Source organism: Diabrotica undecimpunctata, chromosome 7 (assembly GCF_040954645.1).
Source record: "Diabrotica undecimpunctata isolate CICGRU chromosome 7, icDiaUnde3, whole genome shotgun sequence".
In the NCBI taxonomy this organism is placed as follows: Eukaryota; Metazoa; Arthropoda; class Insecta; order Coleoptera; family Chrysomelidae; genus Diabrotica; species Diabrotica undecimpunctata.
The window spans coordinates 25689645-25705052 of NC_092809.1; the positions used below are offsets into that span (position 1 = coordinate 25689645).

At 33.1% G+C, this 15408-nt stretch overlaps 1 protein-coding gene across 2 annotated transcripts in view; it reads right to left on the minus strand.

Annotated features, from left to right (window-relative positions):
* Window positions 1-15408, minus strand: part of LOC140445091 (hippocampus abundant transcript 1 protein) — an 86711-nt gene continuing 71303 nt past the window's right edge. For both annotated transcript variants that reach the window (XM_072536906.1, XM_072536907.1), the window contains exon 7: window positions 1-14031. In XM_072536906.1, the coding sequence (XP_072393007.1) occupies window positions 13928-14031 (104 nt within the window). In that variant the 3' untranslated portion in view covers window positions 1-13927. The remainder of the gene's footprint in view (window positions 14032-15408) is intronic.

The window sequence follows — 15408 nt, forward strand, 5'->3', positions numbered from 1 at the left end:
TACTTAAAACAATTATTTATTTTTATTCATCTTAGATATACTTTTTACTAAATAGCTAAAAATACTTTCGGTTCTTAAATATATTCATCTGCAGAGTCGATTGGCAATATAAACCTAAAAAGGGAGCAGAAATATAAATAAGTCTTACAGTTACAATCAACAATTTGGTTTCTAGACAGCAATTCTAAAAGCTCTTTTTTAAAAAATAGAAGTAGAGCATTTACAATTAAAAAAGGACATAAATTAAGTAACAACTATGTATTAACTTTAATAGAACACCCGTCCCGTTTTAGAAATGCATACATTTAATGGCTTTCAGTACATTTATTGTATATTTTTTTATGTTAAATTGTTAAGCAGATTATATGTTCAGGAGAACCTAACGAAAAAAATTGTAGGTGAATTACCGTTCGTCTATTCGTATTATTCACATATTCTTATTTTTGTACCATAAATAACAAAAGATCATCTTGGGGTTTAATGTCTATCACCATCTAAATATTTTTACTGGAATGATTAATTAATTAATTATTATTTACCTTTAAAAAAATAAATTCGTATCAGATACAATTTGATACATTTGTGCGACAAAGTTTTATATTATCCCAGAATGTTAGCTTTTTATTCACTTTATTAAATTAAAAATTTATCAACATATATAAAATATTATGAGAGGCACCATCTGATACCAATTAACAATAAAGTTGTTTATTTGTTGTTATTCTAAATAACGTTGCTATTATCTCTTTTGCCCTGTTTACTCACAGATCATTTTAGATGCTAATATTTAATGTTAATACTTTTATATTGAAATCGTGGGTACGATAGATCCACGTCATATTGTTGCCTCCTTTCGTCCCTATGACTTTTCGATCGTTTAGTTTTTCTTTCGCTCATCGCTCATAAATTTTATCCGGAATTTTTTTCCTATATATTGGTCAGATGTAATATAATCTCCACCATAATAATTGCGTTTTATATAATCATATTCATATCATATTTATATATCATGCAGCTATTCGATTTCATCATTATCAGTGGCATCACAGCTCGTTATGCGTTAAAGCCTTCTTTAGAACAATCCTTTATTCACCCCTGTCTCTAGCAACTCTTCTCCATGCTCTAATTCCAATATATTTTAAATCATCGTCTAATCTGTTTTGATACCCAAGTCACGGTCTTCCTCTGGCTTGTTGTCCCATCAGTTAAACACTTTTCTGACTGTTTCACCTTCCTATCGCCTAATTACATGCCCTATCCATCTAAGGCGTTCTACCCTAATGAATTTTACAACGTCAGGTTCCCGAAACTTCTATAGAACTCAAAATTGCAACGTCTGCTCCAAAAAGGAGCTGAGGCTATCTGTCTTCTCAAGCCATAGTAACAGTTATTGGCAAGCACTATTCTTCTTTCAGTTTCTTCGCTGACGTTGCCTTTACGAGTAGTCAACAGTGAGCCTAGGTATAGGAAGGTATCCACACCTTCCAGTTATATAACGTCAATTATTATTCTTCTAGGTGTCCTTTTGCTTGACCTATAACAACACATATATTTGGTCGTTTGGGCATTTATATTTAGTCCTATTCTCTGTGCTGATGCACTTAACTACCGGAATGCATAGGTAAGGGTCTCTGTGGACTTGAGCTGTGATGCCGATGTCATCTGCATTTCCAACAACTACATATTTGTTAAAGATAGTGCCATTTGTGTTAATTTGGGATTCTCGAATTACTTTTTCTAGAGCAAGGTTAAATAAAAAACGCGATAGCCCATCAGCCTCCTTTAGTCCATTTTTGCAATGAAAGGGTCTTAAAAGGTCGTTCTGGATTCTGACCATGTTCTCTGCTCTTGTGAGAGGAAGTTAAGTTAGTTGAATAAGATGAAGCGGTATTTGGAAATGCACCACAGCCAGGATAAGTTTATATCTATTAACCAATTCGACTACATCCATACTTATTTTCCATTGTACTGAAATAGACAATGCTACATTTTCTAAAAAAAAAATCATACTACCGTTGTATTTATCTTGAATTTTTTCGCTGGAATAACGACTTTATGATATTAGAGGTAAATATGTTATTCACTTGGATAATTCAGATTATTTTCTAGTATCTCTTCATCTTAACCAATTATATCCGTGAGACCTCCGTTTTACTTTAAGTAAAATGTAAAAAAATAAAGCAGTTTATCTTTGCTTCGCAACAGAGCTCAAACGTTAGACCAATGAGTACAAGTACGAATACAGTATCAAGTCTCGGGCAATGTAGGGTCTGTAGAGTAAACGGTTGTTCTTAAGTTTTAGTTTTGATCTTCAATTTGTACCAAAATTTGTAATCAAATACAAAGGCAAATAGACGAGGGATAAATAGTTCTGTTAGTATTATTCTTTGGATATAGTATGGAATATAGTTACTTTTGATGTTTTAAGAAATTTTTAAAAAAGCTCGGACAGAAGAAAAATTGTTGTCCAAACAGTACTTCTGTTAACTCAGTATTTGAATTTGCAGAGTGCTTCCTTCGTTCATTTGCAGTTATAAATGTCCAAATTTTGTTAAATGAATCAGCCAGTATGTTTCTATATTTTCCTATCAGCCAGTGGAGCAGGCGGGTTTACGAAAGAGAATCAGTGCTGCTGACTACCTTCAACATGAACTCTAATTGAGAAAAGTGCAGCATACAATGTATCTCTACATTTAAAGTTGTATATAGACATTATGGCACTAATATAGATGACAAAAAAGAACAATTACATCAAGCATCTAAGCATATAAAACTCAAAATAAATATCTAATTAATAAGACAAGAACAACCATGTAGGTCAAAAATGTTTTATGCCATCTGACTATCAAGTTTTCGTCTTCCTAAGTTAGTGTTTGTAATTCCATTTGCTGCAATATATAATTATTTCCTATAGTTTTTTAGCTACTGAGAGTATTTATTATTCTTTAGTATATATGAACAGGCAGGTTTTAGAAAAGGCTATTCAACTTCCGATCACCTGTTAACCACAAAAATATTAATAGAAAAATGTAACGAATACAAGTTTCCAGTTTTCCTAGCATTTGTAGACTACGAAAAAGCTTTTGATACCATAGAACACACGGCCGTAATAAACGCAATGCAAAATTGTAGAATAGACAGCAGATATATTAACTTAATAAAAGAAACTATGAACCAAGCTACAGCTACATACTACCTAAATGAAAATGAACACACGAACCCTGTACCATTAAACAGGGGAGTCAAACAGGGAGATACTTTATCACCCAAACTGTTCACCTTAGTTTTATAGGACGTTTTTAAAAACATAAATTGGAAATATAAGGGAATAAACATCAATGGCCGCTACCTCAGTAATCTACGATTTGCAGATGACATAATCCTGATAGCTACTGACCTACAAGAAATGCAAACCATGCTTTTAGAACTACATACCGAATCTTCTAAAATAGGACTGAAAATGAATTTAAACAAAACAAAAGTCATGCACTCCGAAGACACCGTGACAATAATAAACGATAAAGTTATAGAAAAAGTTGAAGAATATATATACTTAGGACAAAAAATAATACTAAATAGGGAAATTCAAACTGAAGAAATAAAAAGAAGAAAGTTAGCTTGGGCAGCATTCGGTAAACTGAACTATATACTCAGAAATCAACAAATTCAATTACATCTTAGATCTAAAGTTTTTGATGCATGCATTATCCCGATATTAACTTATGCGGCACAAACATGGACAATCACAAAAAAGAATATGAATATACTTAGGGCCACTCAACACGCGATGGAAAGAGCAATGCTAGGTATATCACTTAAGGACAAGAAAACAAACACATGGATAAGACAGAAAACCAAAGTCACCGATGTGGTGCAAAAATCATTAAAGTTGAAATGGGAATACGCTATGGGGGACATGTAGCTAGGAGCGATACTAACAAATGGCACAGATCAATTTTAACCTGGAGACCATACCAACACAAAAGACCCAGAGGCAGACCTCCTATGAGATGGACAGATGATTTGAAAAGGATTGCCGGGAAAAATTGGCTACAAGTAGCGTCCAATAAAAAACAATGGAAAGGAAGACTTGCAGAGGCTTATGTTCAGATGTGGACGTGAATGGCTAGACGAAGAAGAAGAAGTATATAAGAGAGTTGACCAAATATTGGCCAAGCTAGTCTTCTTGTTTTTATTGTCTTGGTTTGTTTTTCTGTACTCAGTTTTGTGATTTGCCCTAAGTATGTGTTGAGTTATTTGTCTACGTTTTGCTATTAGTAACAGTGTTACTGCTTCATTGCAGTTCTTTAGTTTTTTTTTCTTTCTAAGAATTTTATTCCTTAAGATAAGACCTCGATTGTTAACTATCTTCAGTACTTGTTTATTTGCACGGTTATGTTATATATTCCTGGCGATTTGTTATTCGTGGTGTGTTTTAATCAGTCTTTATATACGGTCTTGAAACAATGACAGTCATCCATAAACCTGCAAACAATTTCCAAACTGTATGATCTATGGAAAGGGCTATTCTGGGATTTTAGAGACAGAATTAGAAATGAAGAAATTCAAAGAAAACCCGAGTAACGGACGTTTCTAATAAGTGGACAAACTGTGGCAATGGACCGTTCACTGTGACAACTCCCGAATATATGGCAAAGTGACTATTAGTTTGGTCACTAGAAGAAATGGCGAAACGAAATCACTGCAAAATTTTGTAATTGGACCGTTCTAAATAGAAAGCAGTGGTAAAAATTATAAGACCTATATGCTAGAGTAGATATGCGAAAGCTGGGGAGCGAAAAACACAGTCACTATTTTTATTATTTAAACCATAAATATAGAATATCAACGAACAATGAACCCATAGGAACAATAATATAAAAAATAAAAATTACAGGCTAATTCATTTAACAAATATCCATCATCATTGCAAATAAATTAATCACCATGTACATCCAAATGTTGATTTCAAGGAAGTACTTTTTGGAACCACAATTATTGGATAAAAATAATTTTATTCCATAAGTAGTTTCTATATGATATATAGATATAATAACGATTTCATATTTTGTTAACCAAAATTCGAATTTTTTAACGTATTAACAAATCCAGCTCATTTTAAATAGTTTAACAAATTTATAAATGTACTGCCAAACCTTATGTAACGTTAGGAATTCGGTTCTTCAAAGGGTAGATTTAAGAAGTTACTTATGATTGTGTATTTTAGGTTTTCTAAAGCAAATTCGCTAAAAGCATTACTAACTTTTTGATGCGTATAACAGTATAGCAACTTGTATTGTACTTTGCATGAATCTTTAAGCTACTAATGTTGTATTATTGATTTAGAAATAATCAAAAATTTAGGACAAATTGAAATGTCAATTGTAAGTGATTCGCGAAAAAGTTCGAACAATATACAAATACATTGTAGCAGTTTTTTGTTAATCTTTTTTAATAATTGCTAAAACTTTGTAATCAGTTTAGCTTATAATAACAATTAAATAAATTAATAGATCCCTTCTTCATAAAAATGAACAATTTTTCGTCAACCACTATTACAAATATTTCTTGTTTCAAAATGGGCCAAATATTTCTATATAAGCTATTTCCGACTCCGTAAACCTACTCCTTCTAGAACTCGTAATAAAAAAATAACACTAAGAAAAGTATTTTCAACAAAGTTTTATCTTATAACTAACTTTGTACACTTACATGAAAGTAATAATGGAAAGACAGCTAGTGAGACACTTTAGAAGAATATGTGCACGATCAAAAGATCATTTTTCTTTTGAATTGACCATTAGAGATTACTACTGTTTCAAAAAATTATCAAATTTAAATCATCACATATATCAATAAAATACTACTAAAACAATATTCTACATATACAACTAACTAGTTCCTTTGTCTTTTTTACAAAATCCTGTAAAAAATCTAAAGCGCATTATTTAATAATAATATGCTTATAACAACGACCTCGTAATGCTACTTTTTGTAATAAACATTATTACAAAAAGAAGTATTAATAGACCAGATACCATATTCGAGCAAAACCTCTAAAAATGTGGATAAGGTCCCATCGATTAACATTAATAAATTCCTAAGCCCAGTTAAACTAAGATGTGGGCTAAAGCACTATGAAAGACAAAACGTGTATCTGGCTTAATATATATCTATTTGGAATCGACACAACCTTAAACGTAAGCTTCGTTCACACAAATGCCTATTCAAACAATTAATTGCTCTGAAGAGTACGTATACCAAAGTAACAGATGTAACGTTACAAACTATGGCAGTGAAACATAAGTTCTTTGACCAAGAGGAAGAGTTAAGGGTTCCCCTTGCCTCCCTAAACATTTGTTCATAAGTTGCTATCTTGTGTCTACCAATATTATTCTTCTTCAGAGACATGTCGTGTCTAACTGTGGTCTACCAGATCTTCGTCGTCCTCTTCTATACCTTCTAGGACTTGACACCATCCTAGAAGAAGCTTTATCACCTTGATATTAATTGTCATACTCCTAATAAATTGATTAATTTAACCTTTTTTTTTTCGTTATTCCACTTATCGGTCTAAGCATCCAAATTTCTGCAACATGCATTAGTTGTTCAGCTTTCTTTTTAACTACCCAACATTCAGTACCATAGATCATACTTGATCTTATAAAATTTGCCTTTCACTTTCATTGGAATTTTTAAGTCTAAATTTTTTTCTGCCCATTACAAAATTTATAAGAAATGACATCAAGATAACGCATTCACAGATTTTCGAGAGAAAAGTGAAGAAAGAGATTCGACAAGAAACTACTATATATAAAATTATGGAAGAGACCATCCATAATAACTGCACAAACAAAGTGTTAAGATGAAAAAAGTATCCTCAGGAGGAACAAAAATTAGTAATTAACCTTAGATTAATCTAATTAACAGAATGTACTAGCAGCGATTAACAAGTTATTAACAGAAATTATGTGCACAGTTGTTAGTGCAACAGGAAAGAACGGCAGGATAATAAATGGGGGATCAGAAGACCTATATGCCGCAGTATTCGAAGAGAAATTATAAAAACTAAGATGCCACCAATTAACAGTTGTAAAATCTCTTATAGTTACGTTTCAATATCATTTTAAAGTTACTTGATTAAAAAAACATCATGTAGAAAGACGACTTTCATTAAATTGCACGATGGATTAATAGAGGACCACATTCTAGAATCCTATATTTGACAGTAATTTACTAGATTAAAGGATTTAATGTGAACTTTTAAATACAATTATTATCAGTTGAATGACACAACAAAAAGGTTCACTTTATATCCTATATTAATACGGTAGGGTATACATTGACTCTATTATGAGAGGATGGATATAACTTAAGATTTTTTAAAAAAGGAACACTGTCATTTATTTCATTTTAGCGTATCCTGTACCAACGAGATTGTTGAGCTCAATGGTGCAGTACACACGTTTGTATGAAATACAGATATGAATAAGGGCTTTTAAGATCCAAAAACACGTCTTCAAACTACGTACTGTATTAAAAAAATGCATATGTAACTAACTGACAACGGAGAGAAACGCATGTGAACCTAAGTGAGAAATGGTGAGCACAGAAGATGGATGGAAGGGTGTGAAGATGGCTGAGTAACATTAGGACGTTGCTAGATCGTCAATAAACGAAGGTGAGTTATTATATTTAAATTGTATACGGAACATATCTGGTTCTGTTCCAGCCTGAGGGGGGAGGGGGAGAAGTGGAAGAAAGTAAAGAGAATGTAGAACTAGTAAATAGTAAATGTGATTTTGAATAATAAAGGAGTGAAGGGATCTTGGTAAAAAAAGCGCAACACAGTGTCCTACTATGCCCTTCGCAATAGCTGGAGGATTTCAGTGGGTTTAAATCCTCCACTAATATAAGGCATAAACATTATATAAGAGACATCACTATATTAAAACTGAATTACAATATAAACGAATATGTATAAATAGGAACGACATGCTGGTAACAATTTTCAATGCCATATATAACACCGGCCACATTCCAACGGATTGGCTTTATTCAACCTTTATAATCATCCCTAAATCACAAAGAGCGACAAAATGCAAAGATCACAGACTGATAAGTTTAATGAGCCATTTGCTTAAGCTGTTTCTACGCATCCTTCACACAAGAATGTTCAGAAAGCTGGAAGATCTAAGCGGTGAGACACAATTTGGTTTCAAGAGCGGACTGGGTACACGTGAAGCAGCTTTCTGCTTGAATACGCTTGTACAAAACTGCATGAATCTACGAAAGGATATAGTCATAACATTACTCGATTATGAAAAAGCGTTCGACACCGTAAAACATGACGCAATGATAAAAATGCTACACAACGCTAACATTGACGAGAAAGATATAAGAGTTTTCCAGAATCTCTATTGGAATCAAAAAGCACGAGTGAGACTGAATAAATTAACCAACCGAAGAGTTTGAAATTTTAAGAGGAGTGCGACAGGGGTGTATTTTGTCTCCTATGCTCCTCAATCTCTATGTGGAGAACATTTTTGCAGAATCACTGGAAGGATCTGAGTGTGGAATAAAGGTAAACGGGTTCCCGATAAATACCATTCGTTACGCCGACGACACCGCGATAATAACAGACAATGAACATGATATGCAGTTGATGTTAAATAAAATAAACATCGTAGGAAAACTATATGGCTTGAACATAAATGCTGGAAAAACTAAATGCATGGCAATAAGAAAAAACGCACTTTTAAGAATACAACTGCAAGTAGATAATGCTCCAATCGATCAAGTGAAAACATTTAAATACTTGGGAATGATGATGAATGACCAATGGGATCCCCAACAAGAAATAAAATGCCGTTCCGAACAAGCAAGACGAAGTTTTTATCAAATTTAAACCGCTACTATGTAACCGCAATCTTTCCTTCAATCTCCGCTACAGGATGGTTAAATGCTATGTATGGTCCATATTGTTATACGGCATGGAAACATGGACGTTAAGAGTACCTTGCATTAATAAGTTGAAGGCCTTCGAAATGTGGACGTTGCGAAGAATATTCCGCATACCATGGACAGATAGGATGAGAAACGAGGAAGTCTTAAGAAAGACAAATACTGAGAGAGAACTACTCAATTTGATGAAGGTAAGAAAAATTGGATACCAGCCATATTCTGAGAAAAAAAAAATACGCAATCCCTCAACTAATCATCCAGGGAAAGATTGAAGGCAAGAGAGGAGTAGGTCGCAAAAAAATGTCGTGGCTACAGAACATAAAGAACTGGACAGGCATAAATAACACTGGCGATCTTTTGCATGCCGCAAAAGACAGACGTCTGGCCTTAAGATAATTCGCCAACGCACTATAGGTGCACGGCACTATAAGAAGATAAATAGCAAATCATTAAAAATAAATATCATTGTACAATTATATTGATGCGCTAATTTGACCCTATATAATGTTGTGTAACTAATATTCTGCAGACCCCACTTATACACTTTTTTAAATTGTTGCCTTTTTTACTACGGTTAGCAGTACTTATTAGACATACAACCAATCTTAAACAGAATAAAGATAAATAATACAGAAAAACGGTACCAAGCAACAATGTTTATGGGGAGAGTATGTCGTAAATTTATTGCTGGATGTGATATACCAAAAAAATTTAAGAAGAAAAGTTATGACACTTGTGACAGCCAGTGAATAATGACACATAGACAAGTAGAAACGTGTTGGTATAGGTGGTTTAGCAGAAAAATAAGCATTTTGAAGCAAAAGGTACTGGGACCAGTCAGATGAACCGAAAATGGGAGGAAAAGAAAAACAGCAAGGGATGAAACTTGTTTAATAAAGGGAAGTTAACTAAACAATGGAGCATCAAGTCAAGCACTTCGCATATACGCTGGTATTATTGATCGTGAATCCACTGTACAAAAACGACTTATTGACATTGGGGGAAATACCATCGATGCTCAGTAAAGAAACAGTTATTGACTGCTGTTAGGATGAAGAAATAAAATACGATTGTGTAAAATAATATCTGTTAAAGATGAAGAAAAGCATTGTTCTGAGATGAGATACATTTGCTAAAACTTACCACTTGGGCGGTAAACTGTTTTCGCAGATAATCGTCGAATAAACTTTCTTTCGAGAACTATTACAAATGTTAAAACATATATGGAAGAAAATTGTTAAACTTAATGAAGGCTACGCAAAAAAATAAAAGTGAAATATTTTCTACTTTTTTATTGTTAAGTAGATCAGGAGTGCGAAAAGTATCAGCCCTCGTACAACTTGCTTATTTCAAATTATCACTTGTGTTGACAATAATAACAAAGAACAAAGGCTAGAGAGATCGATAACGAGGTGGCAAAAATGAAATGGCGATTGCTTGTAAGTAAGAAATCATCATCAACGACAACTATTCCTAGTTCATTTTCTGCAGAGATTTTGTAAATTACAAACATCCTCATTCGCAATTATTTCCGATAATTTTGTGCAGAGATTATTTATAAGTTCTGGACGACTAATTTTAGATGCCTCCACACGTTCTCCCGGTTCAGAAAAAGCTTGCGTGTTGTCAGAGAACAAATTATCAAATGTTCATGCCACTCATTCATTTGCCGTTTTTGTCTTGAGTGAGTGTTACTAAATTGCATCATTGTCAACCTCAAATGGAATAGTAACTCATTGTTCTGTACTTCTGATAACTGCTTACCTTTTCTAGAGTATGGATTTGCGTCTGGAGAAGGACTTTGATGATCGTTAACTTTTTCACAAACAAGTTGCTCGATTTTATATTTGAACGCCAAAACTTTTTAGGACGAGGAAACACATGGAGTATAGTATTTATTATTACTAGGAGTAAGATACTAATGAGAATAATCTATCCCGCTTGTTTCGTTGTTTATTGGGTCATGAAAATATGAATTCATGACTGGAGTAGTGTCTATAAAGTCTGTATGAGCTGTAATTAGAACCAGATCGAGAATACACCGCTTGTTTTGATTTTTGCCGCATTTTGCCGGTTCCATGAGTGGAATAGTTTCTCTAAAAACTTTATTTTAGAAAGCAAACGAGAAAAATCTGGCCCCGCTTTTGCTTTATTTGAATCGTCTAAAAATAGACTTTCCGATTTCTTGAATGGAGTAGTTCCTCTCCAACTAGAAGTTAGTCTTCTGCAAAGATTAATTTAAATTAGAATCATCATCAATGACAACCACTTCCGAATTATTTTCTGTCAAGATTGATGCTAAGTAGATATTGTTGTAAGTTAAAAATATCTTCAATGACAACTATTCACGAATAATTTTCTGTACAGATAGATTGTAGGTTAAAAACATTATCATTCACAACTACTTCCCAATAATTTTCTGGGCTACTAATTGTAGATTCCTCCGCATGTGCTCCGGTTCAGAAGGAAGGAACACCACTATTATTCAAAAACTTAAAAACTTTTTTTGTAAATACATACCATTCGATTTGAAAACTTGTTCTTTACAAATCAAGGTATGTCATAAAAATTAATCTGTCAATTGAACTGTTTTATTAAGGCAAAAGTGACAGCGCCTCAAATTCGTACAATTCATCATCATCCCGCTGCTACCTTTCTTACAAGCTTTCTGCACCATTCTGCGCTATCCCTTGTTTGGATTTTCCAGTTGGCAACACCGATCTTCTAAGCAGCCTGTGTTGTCCCGTCTATCCACCTCAGCTTTGGTCTTCCCAGTCTTCTGTTTCCCACCGGTTGCGCTGTTAAAATCTCTTTATAAAGAGGATTCGTCTGTTTTGGATAGGGTTCGTGACTCTGATCCATATGAGAATGAGGACTATCAGTATTCTATACACTCTTATACAAGTTTTTTTGAGACAGAAGTTTGTTAGCTAAGTACTTTGATATACCATGATAACACATCTTTACAATTATGACTCGCCTTTTATTTCTCTCGATGTGTTATTATTGGGGTTAACCGATGCCCCTAGATATCTGAACTGTTTGTCTGCTTCGAAGTTTTGCTGAAAAGTCGGCATGAATTTGGTTTTATTTTGATTTACATGTAAAGTACAATTGATTTAAATTGTAATGACAAAGTGTTTCAAATTTTAAAGATAGTCTGTAGTTACTTTAAAATTTTACTAAAACAAGATTATTAAACGTAACTATAGTCATGGAGCGTCGTCATTTAACATGTTCAAATGGTAAGTGCTGTGAATATTATTGAGGCTGGCCTTTCACAAGCTTGTCTGATTGTGACGTCGATATAAACAATTTGATAATTTCGCTGAAGGTATGGAGGTCGTCAACGTGCAATCAATACAGTATTGATCGTATCTGTTCGATTGAGACTCTTGTCCTTCCATTTTTCACCTGCTGCAGGCTCTGATTTGCGTTACATGCAGGATAATGCAAGGCCACACACTGCAGCAACAATAAAAGATTGGTTTCATATTGAGAATATTACACTTTTACCTCGGCCAGCACAGTAGCCAGATCTTAATCCCATCGAGCATGTATGGAATATGCTTGCTCCTCATCTGCATAATGTTCATACTAGACAAGGTCTTCAAGATATTACACAAAAATGGAGCATATAATTTAATTTTAAGAATGCCAAGAATGACTAATCAAAATTAATAACGGTATGTCACTTTTTAAAATTTTATCAAAATTGACGTATATATGAGAAAAAAACTTTGCGTTCCTTAGTCATTTTTGATGTTTTTAGTTGTAAGTGACGATGCTGTTAAGTTACAATCAATCTCTAAAGAAAATATTTATTAATGATGATGTTTTTGTAATTTACATTCAATTCCTATCACCATTTCGTTTTTACCACCTAGATATAGATGTCTCTGCCCTCTGTTGTTATTGTGAAACATGATGATTATCCCTTTACTCCCTAACTTCTAAATCTACAGAAACTAAGTATTCCAATCATGAAATCAAAAAATCCATTTTTAGGTAAAGCGATGCAGATTCTTTTAGTTCGTGTTCTAGTTACCGCTCAACTACAGATTATAGAGGATCACGATATTATATGATAAAAACATAATTTATACACAATTAAGATACCAAAGATCTTCTTGCTTGCTTAACACATGCATTTTATTTGAAACACAGTTAAATAAACATATTTGAGATACAGATACTGGCAGTGGCATTTAGTATCTTTTATTCAAATAAAAAATAGTATAGATACAATATTTATTGTTATATTATATTATTTATTGAATAACTAAATATATACATGCAAATAAAATTTGATATAAAGTAAAAAAAATCGAGATATTTTCATTTCTATGCCTGTTTTGCAACATATTGTTTACAAAAGAATTATATTAACAGTCTTCTATGTTCTGACTCAATTGTTTTCTTCCTACTTAACACTCTAGTCTCTAACGTGATACTTGGTTTTTAAAACTTCGATGTGTAAAATTGATCGATAACGATTACTTTTACGCATCATTGGTTATTTATCTACTATTGCAGGTCATACAAAGATTGTTTTTACGTATTTTAAAATAGTAACGATAGCAAAAATATACAAAGCTTTAAAAATTATTCTATATTTTCAGAAACATGTTCTGTCCAAAAATAATGATGTTTAAATCAATAACTTTTGAAGCAGTAGTAAATATAATAAAAATAAATTAAGCTTATAATGTAGATATAAGAAAAAGTGAAAAAAATACCCAAGAACATCAAAAAATAAAATACTTTGTCAACAACCATGTATTAACAAATGAGGTTACACTTATCTAAAACATTTCAGAGACCTTTGTTTATCACCCGCACATGCTTATTTACAATTATTCAAAATATATGTCGATCTGAGGTCCCTGCCGTTTTAGATAAGTGTGTTTCCTTCTTAAATTGTCATTTTATTTCTGTTTCTAAGGTATACACATCCTAACATTTACAATATTGCTGCGTCTATGCTCCTGCTGGGTATAAGCGGACTGAGGGTACCAGCAACTTTTTGACCACGTTCGATTTCATAGTGTGTATCCAGTGGGATACCTATTTAAAAAAAAAACATAATTATTAAAAATAGTTATCTTAAAACCTTTAAACGTAGTAAAAACGAGATATAGATAGTTCAATCGCGAAAGGAGGTGATACCACATTACCATGTGATATGGAGATATTTGATACCGCTATTTCATCCATTTTTTAAAGTCAAGTAATAAAATATGTACTTCGGACAAAATTTTCAAATGATCATTCGTGTTTTCAGGGCCTACTATACTCGTTTTCATCGTTCTTGGCGTGTGCCTGAAATAAGCTACTACGAAATTTTTAATATTCGTCTCTCTCTGATACACAGATGCGTAATTCAATTGTGCGAGTCACGTTCGTCATGGTAAAGTGCAATGAGAAGGGAATGAAGAGACCACTCACGTCTCCCAGTATTGTAGCAATAACACCGATGCGTTTGGTCGATACGGTGTCGGTGATAAGTTCGGCCTCTTTATGAATACAGATAGCTGGCAGTGACGTGTTTTTTTTAACATGTTACCCTGATCTGTGCAGGTTTGAAGTAGCTGATGAAATAGTTTTTATAAGTAAACAGTTTTTAATTAATTAATAGTTTGAGCTCTTACTGTGTGGAATTCCATTACATAATACTCTCGATACCTTAAAAATTCCAGTTTATTATAAATTAACTCTCTCTCTTCCGATACCCATTGCAATAATGACTTGTGGCATTGTTCTTGAATGAGCTGGCTAATAGGTTTATAATTGTAGCAATTACCATTGATATTTTATGTTGTTTTAGTCGATTTTAGTCAGTCATTGTTGGAATTTGTTCCGAACAGTTTTACTTATTATTTTTTGTTGTGAATAACTAATTGTTCTATTTAATAAAAAAAAATGCCGGGAAAAACGATAACAAGAGAAATGCGACAATGTGTAGTTCATTTATTGGAGTATTTTAAAAAAGAAAAAGAAAACAACGGACCTTTGCTTTCGTTATCATCGGTACATGAACGAGTAGCGGACGCTTTGAAAATCAGTCTTCGCACAGTGACAAGAATAAAGAGTGAATACAAGACAGGGGCAGCTCTTACTACACCAGGAGAGTCACGTAATGTACAAAAAAAAGACTAATGATGTCAGCGATACTATAAAAGGAGAGATTAGAAATGTACTGTATGGCATGAAAGCAAAAGGAAAGCACGTTACAATTAAAGTTCTAAAATACACAATTCAGAAACAAGCATCTCTATGACGGTTCTGATACAAGTTTGTGGCGTCTTATGAAAAATTGTGGGTTTTCATACAAACTAGAAAATAGTAGACGAGTGCTATGTGAGAAACCATGTATTGTCTCCAAACAACTGTATTTTTTGAGGCATTATATGAGAAATTTTTTAAGTCCAAGCCCACTTCAGT